Source organism: Eretmochelys imbricata, chromosome 7 (assembly GCF_965152235.1).
Source record: "Eretmochelys imbricata isolate rEreImb1 chromosome 7, rEreImb1.hap1, whole genome shotgun sequence".
Classification (NCBI taxonomy): Eukaryota; Metazoa; Chordata; order Testudines; family Cheloniidae; genus Eretmochelys; species Eretmochelys imbricata.
Genome location: NC_135578.1, coordinates 94,620,676 through 94,640,018, shown reverse-complemented (window position 1 = coordinate 94,640,018; position 19,343 = coordinate 94,620,676). Strand labels below are relative to the sequence as shown.

The window sequence follows — 19,343 nt, the reverse complement described above, 5'->3', positions numbered from 1 at the left end:
CTGCATATTATAGATGTACTGTTGTCCTCAAAAGGCAGTTTCTGTCAGAATACAGTAGCAACAGGGATAGGATAGGATAAACAGCAACCTTAATCATAAATTCAGTTGCCATATAGAAAAACAGGCTAGACGTCAGGTACCTTTCTAACCATCCTAGAATTGTGATGAATCTCTCCAGTGAAACATAACTGTCTTTCAAGTGGTCACTGCCAATAGCCCTAACAGTAAAACATTAGTTATAAGAATTTTGTTGTTTTGTGCTTTACTTTAATAACCACAATGAATCCAGGTCTCTAGTTAACCCTTTATCTGGGAACCTTTCTGTATATAATGTAATATATTACATCTGACATTCATGGTGGTTATTAAGGACTTGATGGTACTGAATTAAAATCATGGATTTATGAAGATCAGTAGTGGCTAAATTTTCTCAATCTGTGTTTATTTCTCCAACATACTTATAGTATGTTTTCCTCTCAGTGATTTGTACCAATGGAATTGTCCACTACTGTTACGTTAATTAAAAAAAAATAATAATAAAATGAGTTTCTTCTAGACATTGTTTGAAAATTCTTCATCTTGCATTTCCCTCTTCAAATAGCTGGGAGAGGTTGGAAAGTGGGGTGGCATTGAGTATTCTTGTCTCCTATCCCTCCCTAGGTAGATCACTGAATAATAAAGCTCATGGTAACTGTTTATATACAAGGAATACATTTCAATATATTTAGCAGCTAAATGTAACTTGGTAGCTAACAGCTTATATTGCTTAGTTAAGAAGAGAGACTTCCATTTGCTACTGAAATCATGTAAAGAATGAACATAAATAAAAATTTGATAGGAATGTTTTCAAGACACTCTCAAGGGAAGTGATTACTCCTGTTACAATGCATAATGTTTCTATTCACAAACATGACATATTTTAACTTCCTTTTTTAGCAATGATAGCACTGATGGGGAACCAGAAGAAAAGCGCAGAAAAATAGCAAATGTTGTCATCAACCAGCCTGCCACTGACTCAAAAGTTTTGGTAGACAATGCACCAGAAGAGGTACAATATGTCCCCTTTTATTAAGGGATTGATAACTTGGTGATGTGGGTCAATGTTGTTTATTTTTAAACTACTTTGTGCTCCCAAATTCTTCTGTTCATTTTACCATTAATTTACCAAAACCAGAAGAGGAGGGAATTTCACTTACAACTCATCTACAGCTACAAGAGCAGAGTGTTTTTTTCTGATACTGCATATGAGGTTGAGAGATCACTGTTAATTGACTAGTGGTAGTCTGTGACTTCCGTGAACTTCACTTGAGAACCATCCGACTTCTTATTCAGTAGGCAGATTAACACTGCTGGTGGTTGTAGTTTTAAATTTAGGTGCCTTTAGGGTGTTAAATTGTAAAGCTAGGCTAGAGCAGGTAAAAGGTAATAAAAGATCATTGTGACCCATAAATAGTTTGTTCTGAAAATGCTGATAAGAGACAAAGATTAAGGGAACCTTTTTAATCAGACCTAATTTAGACTAAAATTTCTAGTTTATAACTGCAGAATTAAACAGTATCACCAAGACTTTTTGAAGAAATCCACAATTATGGAAAGAGACTGAAGCTTGGAAAATTGTAGAGTAGCTGTATTTGGATGTGAGAAATAGCATATGGGAAAACAGACCTCGTGTACCCTGGCTTGCTGTGCAACTGTGTAGACAAGCCATAGTGGGAGAAAACACTAAAGTCAAAGTAATTTTTTTTATTTATTGGATAAACTAGTGGTGATGCATCTTGTGTTTGTATGTCTGTTTGACATGGAACTCTAAATTTCCCTAATCATTAACTTCAGATAGTGTCTCTTGTTGATTGGGTATTTTTGTTTGTTTTTAGGCAAATGAATGGCCTTTAGAAAGCTTTTGTGAAGAAGTATGCAATGATCTTTTTAACCCATCCTGGGAGGTAAGAATTATGCATAGCCACCTTATATCTAATTTGTACAAATAAGAAATTGATGCCATTAGAAATTGGGACTTGTATTTACATTTCATGCTTATGCTATGATCCTACATCAGGGACTACAAGTGCAGTTGTCTGCACTTGTGCTGCATTCCATTTACTCCACTAGGACTCAACACAGATGCCCAGAGGTCTGATAGTGGATCCTTGAGTTCCACTGAAGTGAATGGGACTTGGCACAGGTGTAGATGTCTGTGCTAGTTTCCCTGATGTGGGATGGCCTAAATATTTTTTAGGTAAGCTTTGTTTCTTTAAATAACATCTGTTTTTACTCAGAATAACTAAATGCAGACTCCAGGGCAACATTCTGGAGAGACATTTGGTAATGTCTTAATTCATGAGAATGAAGTTCTGTATGTAGTCACCTAAACAGTTCAGTGACTATCTTTTGTAATACACAATTTTAAAAAGCAAATTCTGAATGTGATCTGACTTTCAGATCTATCCCCTATAAGGTTTTACTTTTCCTCCCTGCTCCCAGATACAAGCTTTTAGTGTCTGTCTTTTGAGTGTTCCAAGAGCAACTGCTCTTGAAAAGCATCTGGATTGCATGTCTTTGAATTTCCATAATTTATTCATGTCACACTAATTAAACAGTATGTGGTGGCTTTCTTCACTGGAATCCATAGGATCTGCATCCACACTGAGAACAAATTGCCAGCAATATTTAATTTTTAAAAGCCTTTGTTTGTTAGTGGGTCCAAAAAAAACCCCAAACAACTTTAAACAAAACTAATATGATGTTTGTCACTCTGTAACAGACAGACTTCATAACTTAGTTCAGAGAGTATGTTTTAAGACCATTCTGTTAAACCTTAAACATCAAGACTTGTAAAGGAAGAGCTACATGAGTTTATCAGCACTACTATATAACCATGCCTATAGTCATGAGGGCAAATAATTGGTGTGATGCTGCATACGTTTTATATGGTGGTGTGGAGTCTAAGACTGCAAAATGTGTGGAATGGCATGACAAATAGAGCAAGATAATGTTTTGACCACATACAAGACACTTAACCTTTGGGATAACATGCAGTTGCAGAAAATCCTTGCATTCTTCTCCTCCCCCACCGCCTCTTACAAATCTCTCATTTAATGAGCTCTCAAGTAGAGTGCATCTCCCTTTTTGGAGTCAAAATCACTATACCTTGTTATATTTTATTTTAGTGAGAAAATATTGATTAAAGTGGTACAATGCACTTACCTATGACTGCACTTCCTACAAGTCAAACATTCTCCTTGTTCTATAGAGTAATAAAAAATAAAATAAATAAAAAAAGCCACCACCTCAGTGTCTGTCCCCTCAGTTCAAGATAGCCATTGAGGTAGACTGCACTAGAGGAAACAAGCCTGCATCTACTTTAGTGAGCAACTCAAAACAGGGTGTTTCACTTAGTAAATTACAAAGCCATCTCCATTCATACATCCTCCAGGCATATTAAAGGTGAACTAAAGCTTTCTGCTAATGCACCTTTCAGTCTGACTCCTATAAGCAATCTAATCTAGGTTTTTGTATCACACCTATGTAGAATATTATAAAATGTACATATAAAGATACATTTTTCGTTCCCCTTTCTAGTCGGCAGAAACTGGACTTCATTTTTGTTTTGTGGTAGCTTCTAGTTTGCTGGTGGAAGTGATCCTGTGTTTTATCTTATTGCTTAAAGAACAGAGGAGACCTAAGGGAAGGCAATAGTCTCTCTTCTCTTCTTCTCTCCCCCTCCCCTTCCCCCCCCCCCCACACTTTCTGAATTGACTGTCTGAAATCTATTCAGGTGTTTTCTCCTTGGACATATAGCTGGGGAGGAAAAATCTACACCGATACTTCCATATCTTTTTGAAGGTGGGCAGATCTTTCCAGAGGTTGACTCCAGATTGTCATGTCATATATATATTCTCATGGAGAGACTAATTTGTATATGGGACAAAAACATCCTAATAATTACTTGGTTATAACTTTCAAAATATTTTCAGTAATGAAATTATAGATTTAAAAATGGTGCGTGTAGTCTCTGCCTCAATACCTTGTCTTTTGGCTCTATATAGAAATATACACTTTGGTGCATTCAGCATCTCTACATTAGGATTGAAATGGAAGGCTTAGGACTTCTTCACCCTGCCTTTCATGTAACCTCAGAGAATTTAGGGCTGAATGGCTTCCCAGACCACTGAGGAAATATTTTATTCTGATTTACCTGAAAGGTAAATCTTAATACCTCTGCTCCTTAATACAGCTGTTTGATATAACTCCTTAACTTTGTACTCTGCTATGGAAGCTGATATGCATGTACAAATGGAGTCACAGTGAATCGTTTATATGGTGACATACTGAGTTCTCAGAGCATTTTTGAGGGATTTGGGTCTCCATTGGTTCTTGCTTTGGTTAATAGAATCATGAAGACCATCAGAACCTAGAAGACTGATTGTTTCAAGCCACCACCAGTGAATTGATTCCCTGGGGAGCAGGACTTTTTTATTATTTTATTTATTATTAATATTGTTATTTTTAGATCCATGGCTCTGTCTCCACCACTGGTCATGCTTAGAGCTCACATAGCCTACTGTACTGGTGCTAATACTTGGTTTTAGTGTTAATGAAAGATTCTTTGGTTCTGGATTTTGATGTCTAATGCCTGTATTTCAGATTGGTGGTAGCCCCTAACTCTCACCTATAATTTGCTATTCTAAGGGATGACTTGTGTGGCTCTGTATTCTGCCTCATTGTTTAACAGTAAAAACTTTCAGAATGTCTCCTTCTGACTATGCTTGCTTCTGGCTCTGAGAAATGTCCCTCAAATGTTTACACTCAAAGTGCAGGAATACCTCTTTAGAAGGAAAAATTGTTTGCCTAAAATTCTGTTTCTTTGATATCCACACACACTATTTCACCCATCTACCACCCCATGAAGTTCGGTTGCTGGATGGTGTGGTGTTTTTCAAAGTTTAGATTGTCTGCCCTCATGGTTGTTGTGTAGAAAATTCACTTTTTTGTGTTTTTTGTAGTTGGTATTTGTAAAGGAGCTATTGCTGCATGTGCATTTAGGAACTGACTGAGAGAGGTCTAGTGGATGCTAAGGCAGTGATAATTAAGATTGGAATGTTTGTGGAGGTGGAGGGAAGATCTGTCTTGACTATTATGCAGTCATCTAAGAGCCTGAGTCCTATATAATGATATCTTAGGATAAACGTAATTACATATAAGTAACCCACATGCTTGCTGCTCTTAATCTACTAAGAAATATTGCAATCCCTTGATATGGTTAGGAAGATTTTGTGCAGTCACTCTCTAAAACTTCATCCAGCATCAGTAAAGGAGTTTTGGTATAATAACTCTATATGTCTCTGAAGGAACCTCTACTGAGAACTCTCTGGCACTCATAACACCAAAAAAAAAAACCTAATAAAAATGACATCCTTCTCCATAATCAGACTTTAGAGAAACGCTGAAGACTTCTTGGGAAGATCAGGGAAATCTCATTACTGATTTCCATCACCTTTGACCAGAAACTTCCTACGTATGTGTAAATGTTATAAAATGTCACCAGATCTGAAGCATTCAGAACTTGTTACTGGAAGGAAAAGCAGTTTATATTGTTTGAACATTTTCCGACTTCTTCAATTGATACTGAGCATTTGTAGATAGTAAAAATAATAGGTCTGTTTTTATTCCCCCCTCTTGCACGTTTTAGGTTCGGCATGGTGCAGGCACTGCGCTGAGGGAAATACTTAAAGCACACGGGAAAAGTGGTGGCAAAATGGGAGACAGTACTGTAGAAGAGGTAAAATTAGAAGTCTGATTGATGATCAGCTTATTGAAAGAGAGACCAAGCAATATTTAAGTGTGGCTTCTTTTGCAACCTGTAGAACTCTTCTCTGCAAATACTAAAATTGGGATACACAGATGATAGAGGCAATTTAGGAGTGTGGGAGTGGCTGTAAAAGGTGTAATCTAATGACAGAATGTAAATCACCTTTTTAAAAAAAAAACAAACTTGAACAAAGAGCCTCTGCATTGACAATTGAGTGCAAACTTGGATTTCAAGAATCAGCTTTGCCATTAGCAAGTATCGGAATCAATATGTTCCAAAGTTATGACAAGGCAAATTCTGCAGCGTAAAATAGTTTGGCTAATTTAATAAACCTAATTTAGCTAAAATGGCTTTTAGATTATAAAGCAAGTTGTATAATGCTTTCTAATAGGAAAGCTGATTCCATTGGCTTGCTTTGGATTACTAAACCAGGAAGACGTATTTAGAAGACAGTCCCCATTTATTTAAAAAGAGCACTTGAGTGTGCTATTGATATAGTAGCCCATAGTAAGTTTTTTGGAAATACCTGCTAACTTCTGCCACCCTTCTACACACAGTTGTTGTACAATCCTCTTGAGTTGGCTGTCGCAAAAGGGACTTTAAGGAAGGCATAAATGCCTCATCCCAATTGCGGAGCAAGTGGAAAGTAGTCAGGTCTGTAAGAGCCCATGGTGTAGAGGATGTTCAGGGTTTTTTGTTCTTGTTTTTTTCCCTTGGGGTGAGGGCGCATGTGAGAGACATACTTTTACAGCCCAGCAATTCTGCACCTTTGCAGTGGCCCAGAGAGGCCATTGCCATAGATATGGAAGTTGGGCTGCCCTACCCAGCACTGGGAGCCCATTACCCGGGGATGAAGGAGTGAGGTGGGCAGAGAGGTACAAGCTGCCATCTCTCCTTTTTGCATCCATGCAAGGATGTATTTGCCCCACTGGAACTTTTTGCAGAATACTCTGTGAATAAGGATGGGAGAACATGAACCTAAATATTTAGCCATTGAAGGTATTTTAAATTGTATAGCCTTTAGTTCTTTTATTGTTTGAAAATGCACTTGTCCTATGGAGATTGCAATTCATTGGCAGAACTGGGAAGAATAAAGTAAATAACAAGTATAGAAATAAAACTGCATAAATTTCATGAATATTAAAAACTTTTGGGGGAAGTGGTGGAGAGCTAATAATTCAAGGGGGCTTTTGAGGTGAAGGTGGCTTTGGTAATGTCTTTTAGCATTTGTATAGTGTTCAGTCTCTAGATCCTAGTGAACTTAACTTACTGCTTAGTCTAAATAGAGATGGAGGATACCTTAACTAGAGCAGGGCTTAGCAGAAATTGGTTGCTTTCATTCTATCTCTTTTCCTAGAATAAAACAATACTTGGTTTATTTTAGACTTCTGTTTGTAAATGTGTTCAAACAGCTATTACAAGGTTCAGTAACTGACTTGTATAGTAGGGAATGGGCATTTATTTAGTGTTTGTGAGTCTTAAGATTTTCTAAAATTTTAATAATATTTAGAAGTATTAATACACATTAGAGATGGGTATATAGTAACAAAACTGGACCTAGTAACTAGATGAGTGCATAAAATATCAACTGTTACAGCTTTTCTTTTTTAACATCTGCAGAGTGTCACAATTTGCCCACCTTGACCAATGCAGAGGAGGAAAAGATTGTTTAATATCTGCAGTGTGCTTGTATTGCCCAAGTAGTATTTGTTCAGTTTAAAATCAGTGCATCTTTGCTGATGTTTCCAGTTGTTCTAAAAGTGAGGCAGAAATTTCCAAGTAGTTCGCCTCTTATTTGGATAAGGGAAAAATTCCTAAATTCTGTTTGGCTCTTCTTCCACCCCCGAAAAGTAATTTTTGATGTGACCACGTAACCCTTCATATATGGTTCAGTCCCATAAAAGCCTGGATGTTCAAGTGTCTATGAGTAGAGCACGGAGGTACTGATGAAGTGAAGCCAGCCTCTTTCCAAACCCAGGTCGAGAGTCCAAGACTGCCCTATGCCCAGTTGTAGATATTGGAACCATAGTGATTCATCATGTATCCTGTGGCAGGCCTTTGTGACCCATTTGGGGTCCATGTGGAGACCCTTTCCTCAGCACACGCACGTTTGCACAGTGGCTCCACTTGTAGTCCCGCTGCACAGAAGTTGTGCAAGGCTTAAGTGGTGCTTGTGACCTTGTGCTGCCCCTCCATGCAGTGGATTAATTTCACTACTGGAGAATTAGGTGATTGGGGCAGGAAATCTGCTTGTAATGCAGATACACAATTAGTCACAAGTTTAACTACTGTGATACAATCTTCTCGGTATGGTGAAGAAAAGGAATCTTGAGAATCTTTCTATGAACTAATTTAGCAAATGGTATTTAATTTCCTTTAACAGATGGCTCAGCAGCATCAGGAATGGCTGGAAGACTTAGTTATTAGACTCCTTTGTGTGTTTGCATTAGACAGATTCGGAGACTTTGTTTCAGATGAAGTAAGTGTCAACTCTTAGACTTGCTAATCTATTTCCATGTCAGACTTCATGTAGAAATGCTTTGATTTATGTCCATCATTCACTATGTCCTAGGTTGTAGCACCAGTACGTGAGACTTGTGCTCAGACTTTGGGAGTAGTATTGAAACATATGAATGAGACTGGAGTTCATAAAACTGTGGATATTCTCCTGAAGTTGCTCACACAAGATCAATGGGAAGTGAGACATGGCGGTCTGCTAGGAATAAAGTATGCATTGGCAATTCGTCAGGTAATCAATCACCTGTTTGTTGTGTTTTTCCTATTCAAAGTAGCTAACGCTACAAAAAATTTCCTTTCACAGAGACTTATTGTAAAACTCCAGAAACAGAAGTGAAGAGACTAGAGGGTGATACATGAATTTGATGCTGTCATTTGTTTTCAAGAAGCACATGTTTAAAATATATGGCATATTAAATGAAACCATATCCTGTGGTGACTTCCTCCTCCTCCTCTCGCCCCCCCCCCCCCCCCCCGTGGTAAAATACCATGGCTTGGTACAACTGAAAACTGCCATTTAGGGGTTCTAATAGTGGAATAACGAAAGTGTACTGAAGGTTCTGGCTGAGGCATATTTGTAGGACAAATTCAGTCAATTTATAAAATAGATTAGCTTTCTTTCATGAATGGTAACTTTTTAACTATTCAGAATGGTTGCTATTTCTGTTTCTGACCAAACTGCAGGGGGGAGGTGGTTGTCTGGGTTTTTTTGCTTGTTCTCTTTTTTAAAAGAGAAAGAAGAGGACTCTGAGATTGTGGAGAAGATATTCAGTTAAACAAATGTTTCCTCATTCAATTTATGAATTAAACTTGTTTTTTAGGATACGATTAATACTTTATTGCCTAAAGTCTTGCCTGCAATAATTGAAGGTCTCCAAGACCTGGATGATGATGTCCGAGCTGTTGCTGCAGCGTCTTTAGTACCGGTAGTGGAAAGCCTTGTTCATCTTCAGTCACAAAAGGTGAATGGCTTATTTTCTACATTTTGACTTCAAAAAGTTCATCTTGGAGCTGAACAAGAAAGCAATGTTTATAGTGCAGTACACAAATTTTTTAATTATTTTGTTATATAGAAGACTGACTTACTTTTCTCTCTCTTTGTAAGATAACTTCTCCCCTTGTGCTTATTCCTCTAGGTGCCCTTTATTCTTAATACACTGTGGGATGCTCTTCTGGAATTGGATGATCTGACGGCTTCTACAAACAGCATCATGATCCTTCTTTCCTCCCTTCTAACTTATCCTCAGGTCCAAAAATGCAGGTACCTCTTTCCAGCTACTACTTAGGAGACAGATCTAAGCATTTGTTACTGAAGCAGTTCATATTGGAATAATCTAAATTTATAGCAAATTACACGGTATATGGAGGAGATAATGCATAATAATATTGGGAAGGTATCTTTCTGCAGTAAATGGATGCTGGTATAAATTTTGAGGACAAATTTTGTAAGTTGGTCGAAGGCTGTTAAAGGGCAGTGCACTTTCTGTTTTAGGACACACTAATAATCTAGAACCAAAATTTAACACACTTTGTCACTAGATTTAGCACCACTCTTTGTTAAGAAATTAAAGGTTAAAAAGCAATAGCCACTACTTATGCATGACCCTTAATTATTTCTGTTGTGCTAAGTGGGAGCTGTTATCCTGCACTAAACTGCCCCATTCTGCAGACTTCATATACATAAACCCTGTTGACTATAATGGGAGAGTTACACCTGTGCAACACACACCCAAGGGCTTCGGGGTCAGACCCCTAGCAAAATGCAAAGGAATAAACCTATCTTATTCACAGAACCACTGGCTGTATCACTGATGCAAGGAACCAAGTAAATAGAAGAAACTGGACAAATCCATGTTGGCTTCTGCTCAGTAAACAGAATCTCCCCCTCCCCCCCCCCCCCAAAAAAAAAAACACACCTGACTGTGTATTCTAAAACTTGCACTTAAAACTTAGGCAGACTTTTAATTTACGCTTGTCCTCTTCTCCATTTATTTTTTTTTTTCTTTTATCTGTCTCCTCTAATTGTCTTGTCTACCTGATTAAATGTTACCAGTGTATCCCTTTGTAAAGGTTGAGACCATCTCACTATATTTTTGTCATCCCTACTCATACATCAGGGAGATACATTTTTTTAAAACTCTAGTCCATTATTTAATAGTGGAGACCAAAAAAACCACTACCTCAAATTTATTTAGTTATACTGTCATAGCCCTTTTTAACAGCTGGGGGAGCATGGGGTGGAGGGGGGAAGAGGTAAAAATACTGCTTTAAAATGCTGTCAGCTGAAAAAAAAGATGAAATTGAAAGAGATATCAGGCTCTTAATTTTTGTCCCCAAAACCTTCCCTCTCATCGCTTTCTTGGTCACTGTGAACAACACCACCATTCTCCGTGTCACTCAATCTGGGTGTTGTCTTTGGGCCATTTCTAGACTGCTGCATTCAGACAGTGTCTAAATATTGCTTCTAACTGTTTGTCTACAGTGAGGAATTGAGTAGCATGGCTATTCTGGAATTTCAGAGTAACAGCCATGTTAGTCTGTATTCGCAAAAAGAAAAGGAGTACTTGTGGCACCTTAGAGACTAACCAATTTATTTGAGCATAAGCTTTCGTGAGCTACAGCTCAGCCATTCTGCAGGAGTTCTTCAGGTATAATTTAGTTATTTTTGGAATTGCTCTCTGGACACTAGTCTGAAATATGTGACATGATTCCAGTATAATGTCAGCACATGGAAGTTATTCTGGAATAGCTATGCTGATTGATGTCCTTCATGTAGACAAGGCTTTCAGAGCCAGCCTTTATGGTCCATTCACACAATGTGACTCTCATCTAGTGTCTGGGCTTGTGTGATGGGGTTCGGTCCATCACTGCGGCGCCTCCTGCTGGCTGTCCTGCGGACTAGAGCTGTACACCAGTGTACTCTCTTCTGGTGGTGATTCGCCACTGTCACTTCTGCTCCAGGGACCCACGTCATTCCCAGGACTGCAGTGTCCTCTTCATGACGCAGCCCTCTGGCTGTGCCAGACTTGGTGTTCCCCCTTCTGGGGGACAGTATCACAGTTCCTCAGTCCAGCCACTTTCTTAGTGGCAAGTGGGGACCAGGGGGACCCGGGCCTGCCCACTACTCTGGGTCCCAGCCCAGGGACCCTGTGGGTGGCCACCACTTGCTGCTTCCCCTCCAACTCCTCTGTAGAGCTCCCTGGGCCACTTCCCCGTGGCCCCAGCACCCTGTTTGCCCTTGCCTCAGGGCCTTAGTCTGCAAATCCCTGCAGCCTGCCAGGAGCTGCCTTTAGCTCCCTGAGTCTCTTCCTGTAGCACTACTATGTCCAGGGTGCGTGCTGCCCTCCGCCTTCAAGGCAGCCAGTCCTTCTCCCCCTTCAAGCTCCAGGGAGTGACTAAAGCTGCTCGGTACTGCAGCTCTTCTTATATGGGCCTGATTGGCTGCTCCTATAAGCCCTTCTGTGATTGGTGGCCTTCTGTGCAGCCTCCCTATGGCTCTGTTAACCCCTTATGTGCCAGTGTGGGGCATACACTACATCGCGGCTTGTTGCTGCCTCTCTGTTCTTCCCAAATGTTTATCTTCCACCCTTTTAATCTTCGCAGCAGTGTTTTGAATGTATTTATCTGGACTTGTAGCTCTGGCCATGTCACCATCCACCCTTAGCACCCCCCTCCTAGCTTGCCCATTTTTACTGCATCAAATACACTACTCAGGTTCACCTTTATGTTCCTTTTTGGTCTAGTCCTGCCCTAGCAATCACTACTTATGCACTAGTGAGGCCCACCTCTTACACCAAAAATGCCAATCTTCTTTACTTGTTCAGATTTTTCTCATAAGCACCTTCATGTGTTCTTCCATGCCATCCTATATGCATAAAGGAGTTTCCTGTAACAATTTAGTATCCTTGTTCAGCTCTCTTCTTAATTTTCCTTTGTTATGATGGCTACAGAACGCTTGATAATGGCTCGACAGCTGATGTGCTCTGACCACTGCTGCTTTTACTTACAATAGTCTCACATTGAGCCCTATAGTTTATTATTTGCAGTGTAGAAACAAATAATTAAGTTCTTTAGGAAATCAAAGTAGAGAGATCCTATGAGAAGCTACTGTGAATTAAATCCAAGGGTTCAAGTTGCATCATAATGACTTTTTAAAGTAATACTAAGCCTTTGGGATTTTTCCCTTCTCTCCAGCTGATGCTCTGAGTTGGTTTTTTGTTGTGTATTATACGGCTCTTGTCCTTGTGTCTCTTCCCCCACCCTTTAAAACAATTAAATACAAATCCATCTTTTACTTAAGGCTTCCAAGCTACTCTGCAACTCCTTTCTTTCCAGCGACCCTACGTTTTGAAATTTCACTGTGATGTAAACCTTGAATTACCATTAGAGTAAATCGTTTTAGCTATTTTGGGGGCTGGGTTGGGGCGTGAAGGGTAAAAAATGTAGTTTTGATATTTTAAAAGCCACAATAAACCAGTTTATTGTACAAGTAAAATTTTAACTGTTAACAATTTAGTGCATGACATGTGACTTTACTGCCATGTATTATGACACTTCTGTGTTGGTTTGGGTTCACCTAATTCTCTATTTTGTATGTATTGATATGTGACTATATAGGTATAATCTAGTTTACATAACTTCATAAAGAGACTTTTGGGAATGTTCTAAAGATGAAACTAAGTGGCATTCTCAGTCTTCTGTTTTCAAGTAGCTTATGCTGCTGCTGATTCCCTTTGTTGCCTCCCACACATCAGCAGGTAAATTAGTAGAGGGCCACGTTTTTTTACTCGAAACAGGAAATGAAAAAGTGTAAATCAAGACCGAGAAAACTAATGTTTTCACTCAACCTCTGACCCTCACTTATTTAAACAGCGAGTTCATTAATGCCAGAATTAGAAGTGGAGACACATCTATCCTTTTGATACCTTTTTAGTAGGAGCTTGGCTATACCAGGGTGTGAATCTGGAAATTATGTACTTTGTACCACTTCTTGGGTGTATATAATCTACTTTTCATGATATGCAGTAACTCAGTGGAATTTTTGGGGAAGACCCCTATGATGATCTCTGGGAGTTTTGATTTTACCACACTAACAAACAGCTTCAATCAAGGTGTTTTAATTCACTGTAGCATAGTGTGCATATTGCAATTTAGTGGTGGCCCTACACCACTAAAGTCAGTGGGGGCTTTTACATTGACAAAGGATGCAGACCCATTATGAATCTCCGTTTTTGAATGAAGCTTTTCTGTGGGGGGAAAAAGGATTTGCCTATGGGAGGGTTCAACTCTATATCCTTAATCTTAGGAGGTAAATTGAATATCTAAAAATAAAATCCCCTTCTCAATCTCTAATTTTCCTCCACCTGTGTTGTTTTCCCTTTCTTATAATTTTTTCCTCCCAATTCCTCCATTGTCTTCTGCTTCTGTCTCTCTCACTATCTCACAATCATGTGTACGTGCTGTTTATTCGCAGGACAATAATAACTCTTTAATAGCTGTAAATCACTGCCTTTAAAGACCAAAGCATTGGTAAAAGATTTGTTTGGATTAATCAGTGGTTTTATTAATAAATATTTGCCTCTTTGTTTTGCGTGTACAGGCTTTTGATTCATTTAGATTTATTGCAGTAACTGATTTTTGTTTCCGTTTTAAAAGTTTAGTTGTGCTTATCCAATAGCTAGGACTACAGCAGTTAACTTTTCCACAACAATAAAGTGAAGAAATATTTCACCTTGGGGCTTTGGTGAAGACAATAAATCACTTGAGTTCCTTTCTCTAGATAGAATTATGCCATTAAATCTTTGAGGAATCATCAATGAGATGCCTTGGTTGAAGGTTCTCATATAAATTATGAAAACAATCTGTTTTGAGAGAGCCCCCTTACAGAGCTTTCCATCCTTACCTCTAGTCTCAGATATTATAATTGCAACATTTTCAGTATATTCTCACAATGTTCGTGCCAATATTAAAATCTCAAGCAGGAAAAATCAGAGTTAAGGCAGAAACTTTGTAATTCACTCCATTGCATGGAACGTGGTATCTCTGAGTTGATGTGTAATAACTATTTTCATTATCAGGCAGAAGGAGTTAGCTAAAGAAAAGTTTCATCCTTAATGCTTAACTGCATGACAGATGAAGAAATTCTGACTGACCTTTAAAATGAAATGTGCTTATTTCTATGTATGTGCTTGTTGGGGTGGAGGTGGGGAAGGGGGACATACTCTATTTTGAGTGTGGAAGAAGCCATAGCAATTAAGCATATAGTTACAGTAGGACCTTACTAATTTGGACAAGCTTCTGAATTTTGCCATTCATGAGTAAACACCAAAAAAAAAAAAAAAAAAAAAAAAAAAAGCACAACTCAAACCATTTATTTTGACCATTGTAGTTGAGCTATAACTTGATCCTGCACTTAACATGGCCTGGGGAATACACAGTGTTACTTTTCTGTTTTTCCTTTCAAAAACATCCCTTTTTAACTAAATATTATACCTGGGTTTAAATAAAATGAACTTAGATTTTTTTAATTTCCTTTCTCTTACACCCCCCTCACCCCTCAAAATGTTCCAGTATTCAGCAATCACTCACCGTTTTGGTCCCACGTGTATGGCCATTCTTGCATCATACTATATCATCTGTTCGAAAAGCAGCGTTGGAAACTTTATTTACGCTGTTATCTACCCAAGACCAGGTAAGAACTAATACTTATAATACCACTTACCAATCACAATACAGAAGTGCATTGCATTGTCTTTGAGTCACTTGATAACTCTTACAAGTTATGTGGAAAACATTTGTGGCCTACTTCTGCTCTGGGTAGAGGTGGGTGCCGCTTTAATAGCGAGAACCTAAAATAGTATGTTTAAATTTACATTGTATATTGGAATTTTCTCTCACTTATCATATCCCTGTCTTCAGAGTTCTTCAGCCTGGCTAACTCCGATCCTGCAAGATATGTTGAGGCACATTTTTCAGTTTTGTATTTTAGAAAGCAGCCAAGATATTCTGGATCTTATTCACAAGGTATTTATTTAGCTTATGACTATGCTATCTTTTATATACCACCCTTTTTCAGATGCATGACCTTCAGTCTACATAATTGCATGGCGTTATACTGCTATACATTGATTTCACTATGATCATTGTGAAACTGTTCCTAGATCTTGCACGTCATGTTCATCAAATGTTTGAATAGATGCCATGATACGTATTTCTAATGTACACAAATTTTTTTTTTTCCTCCCTTAAGGTGTGGCTGGAACTGTTAAACAAAGCATCAGTACAATACGTGGTAGCAGCAGCTTGTCCGTGGATGGGAGCCTGGCTCTGCTTAATGATGCAGCCTTCTCACTTGCCTATTGATTTAAATATGTTGCTAGAAGTAAAAGCCAGATCAAAGGTAAAGGTTTTTAAAACCTGTGTGGGAAATCAAGGAAACCAGTGATTACTGAGGTTCTGTAGCAAACTGTGACTGGCCTGTGTAGAAAGGAAGGAGAGTGCTATTGACCCCAAGACTCTGTGGGCATTACCACCATAGAGGTGGAACTATGAATCTCTACAGCAGCCTGCAGAGCAGTCCCACTACTTGTGTATGTGGCCATTCAAGGAAATATAGTCCCTACTGGGGTTCCCCTTGCAGCAGTACAGTTTTGCATCACCCTGACACAAGCCAGTACCTAAATGGCACAACTTGGCCCTGTATAAGAACTTTAAAATGACAGTTTCTTTTGGTAAGCTTTGACGCTAATATTACAGCTATGGCACAATTTTTCTTCTTTATATAAATAATTTTGTCAAGGCCAAATACAAATGTATGTATTAAAGCCTATTGTGCAATTAATAGAAGTTGTTTAACTAAAAGTAATTTCATAGAATCATAGAATATCAGGGTTGGAAGGGACCCCAGGAGGCCATCCAGTCCAACCCCCCGCTCAAAGCAGGACCAATCCCCAACTAAATCATCCCAGCCAGGGCTTTGTCAAGACTGACCTTAAAAACTTCTAAGGAAGGAGATTCTACCACCTCCCTAGGTAACGCATTCCAGTGTTTCACCACCCTCCTAGTGAAAAATTTAAACATTAGTTCACTCAAAAATGCCTCAGAGCCTCTCTGGCAGATACTCTGATTCTCCATATAGTAAATACTCTTTAGACCTGGTCTATACCTAAAACTTGTCACTCGGGGTTGTGAAAAATGTTGCACCCAGTGCACTATAGTTAGGTCAACCTAACCCCTGGTGTAGATGAGGTTAGATTGATGGAAGGAGTCTTCAGTTGACCTAGCTACCACTTCTCAAAGTGTTGATGTTACAGGAGTTGTAAGTTGATGGAAGGGGTGTTTCTGTTGATGTTGCTTACATCAATGTAGGAAGTGTCTACTCCTGTGCTGCTGTAGTGTACCCTTACCTATCTGTGGATGGATCAAACTATGTACTGTGCTCCTTGTAAACCCTCTACTGTTTTATAAGGTTCTAGATACTTCTTATTTCAACATGGTTTTCATATCTGATCTGTAGCACCTATGTGTATCATTTCTCCAACTTCTGTTTTGCAGAATTGAATCCGCTTTCTCAGGATTACTTTACTTGTGAGAAACTGTCATGTGGTGTTTTTCTTCTTCACTTGTTCTGGCCTCAGATTCAAACTGGAGGTCTAGCAGCATACTGGCTTAGATAAGTTAGTTAATATTCAAACCAGGCCACACATTCAGCAGTGCAGGGCCTCAGCAATAGCTCATAGTCATCTATCCATGATTTAAGCACTTTCAAAAGTCACTGTCAGTTATTCAGAGATCCTGGACTAATGTACAATAAAATCTGGTGTGGATGTTTTCCAAATCACTACATAGAACAATTATAATTTAATATGGAAATGTGAATTCATAGGGTTTTGTTTTTTTGCCTGAAATACAGAAAACTTTGGAAAGCAAAACAGACAAGATTTCTTACTACTTCTGTATTTATTCCATAGGAAAAAGCAGGTGGCAAGCTGCGTCAAGGTCAAACCCAGAACAAAGAAGTGATACAGGAGTATATTGCTGGTGCAGACAGCATTACAGAAGATCTGGCAACCAGGGATTATGTTGTTATGCGAGCCCGGGTGATGGCAGCAAAGTCAGTTTGTGGAAAATATGAAAAAAAAAATACAAAAACAATACATAATCTGTAAAATTTTTGCTAAAATCTAACTTATCTGAGACATTTAACTTTGTCTTTAAAGTATGAACCAAGGAGTGAGACTAATGTTACTGTAACACTTTTTTTTTTTTCTTCTTTGGTCAAGGTTGTTAGGAGCACTTTGCTGCTGTATTTGTGATCCAAGTGTAAATACCGTTCCTCAAGAAATAAAACCAGCTGAATCACTAGCTCAGCTACTGCTTTTCCATTTGAATTCAAAATCTGCCTTGCAGAGGATTAGTGTTGCGTTAGTAATTTGTGAGTGGGCTGGCTTGCAAAAGGTAGGATGCTTTTTACAGCAAAAATTAAATATGATTTACTAAATTAATGACCGTTTCTGTTGTTGTCTGAAATAGAAGTACAACAAAAAAGCTAATACTGTATTTTTATACTGTTAAATGATGAAATCTGACAGGTGAAGCAATGGCATAGAATGATACTGAATTATTTTAAAGTTGGCTAAAAGGTGACACTGTCGTTCAGTGAATGTGTTAAGGGTTCTACAAATATTCACTCTAGATGGATACTTGACTTTCTTTTAATATCAATGTATTCTGCATAAATGTATACCATCTTTCCTTTTGTTATGATTTTGTTCTTGTTTAGTAAGTTATACTCCATCCATGTAAAATTGGGTGTTAAACCTACTTGGAAAAACTTTTCCATTAATACAGTACTGATGAATGCTTAATTTTTATAAAATGTTGGGACCATTAGGTGTTTTCATGGTATACGGAAGTTTGTGTGCACATCTTCATTTTTGTCGCTTTTAAGTCTTGCTGTGTTAAAAGCTTTAAATGTTTTGTTCAGGAACATCTAATTAGCGAAGTTGAGTTGTGTTCCTTCATCTTAATTGAACAAAATAACCAGTTTGAACACTTGAAGATCTGAATTGATTGGCTTGTTCTGTTTTAGGAATGTAAAGCTGTAGCCCTTTCTGTGCAGCCACGCTTACTTGGAGTCCTTTCTGAGCACCTTTATTATGATGAAATTGCTGTTCCTTTTACACGAATGCAGAATGAATGTAAACAACTCATTTCATCACTAGCTGATGCACACATTGACATTGGGAACAGAGTAAACTACAGTGTATTTACAATAGATCAAGCTAACGAACTGGTGAGTAAATCTGAATTAAGAGGTAGTTTCTAGTCCTAATTTTCAATGTGCTGTATAATAATGCTGAAGAATTGCAATGCTTTTCAGAAGTCAATACATATATTGTGACTTGAATTGTTGCTTTTTCTGGCATAAGATAAGAAATGGATGTTCATTATATGTGCACAGAAGAAGATGAGCCAAAAGATTAGCAGCATGATATTTTTCCATTGAAATATATATCTTACAGAATTATAGAGGCACCATTTTAAACCCAACTACTGGATTCGCTATCAACATCCTTTTAGGTCAATGCTTTAAAAAACACTTATGCAGTCAAATGTTAATTGAGGCTGATAGGAAATATGCAAATCCAGGTTTCGTGGGAAGGGTAATTTTTCTTTGTGATCGCATATGTTCATTCCACCTTAGGTGTGTGCACACCCAGTGCACCAGAGCCAGAGATTTTTCCCTTAGCAGAATCCATCAGGGTGGTACATGTGCCCTCTACATGATGGTATAAAGGAAGAAGCTGCTCCAGATTCTCCACAGTTCCTTCTTACTGTCCTTTAGGAGTGTCCTTCCAGATATTGTGGAGAGTTGGCACCGATTCCCCTTCTCTGGTGCTGAGGAAGGCGCACGGATCACATTCCTTGAAGGAGCCGTGCTTGTCTAGAAGGTTGAGGTCCCCATAACCATTCTCCAGTGAACAAGCAGAAGGATGAGGTGGAGGATGGGACAAAA

General features: G+C 38.5%; 1 protein-coding gene across 4 annotated transcripts in view; it reads left to right on the top strand.

Annotated features, from left to right (window-relative positions):
* BTAF1 (B-TFIID TATA-box binding protein associated factor 1) overlaps window positions 1–19,343 on the top strand; it is a 95,145-nt gene that overhangs the window by 21,773 nt on the left and 54,029 nt on the right. For all 4 annotated transcript variants that reach the window (XR_013346703.1, XM_077822621.1, XM_077822622.1 and 1 more), the window contains exons 7-19: window positions 937–1,048; window positions 1,875–1,943; window positions 5,690–5,779; window positions 8,193–8,288; window positions 8,382–8,558; window positions 9,148–9,288; window positions 9,463–9,587; window positions 14,897–15,017; window positions 15,245–15,349; window positions 15,576–15,725; window positions 17,296–17,438; window positions 17,608–17,782; window positions 18,417–18,620. Coding sequence is in view for 3 of the 4 variants with exons in the window: in XM_077822621.1 (XP_077678747.1) it covers window positions 937–1,048; window positions 1,875–1,943; window positions 5,690–5,779; window positions 8,193–8,288; window positions 8,382–8,558; window positions 9,148–9,288; window positions 9,463–9,587; window positions 14,897–15,017; window positions 15,245–15,349; window positions 15,576–15,725; window positions 17,296–17,438; window positions 17,608–17,782; window positions 18,417–18,620 (1,708 nt within the window). In the remaining variant the exon portion in view is untranslated. The remainder of the gene's footprint in view (window positions 1–936; window positions 1,049–1,874; window positions 1,944–5,689; window positions 5,780–8,192; window positions 8,289–8,381; window positions 8,559–9,147; window positions 9,289–9,462; window positions 9,588–14,896; window positions 15,018–15,244; window positions 15,350–15,575; window positions 15,726–17,295; window positions 17,439–17,607; window positions 17,783–18,416; window positions 18,621–19,343) is intronic.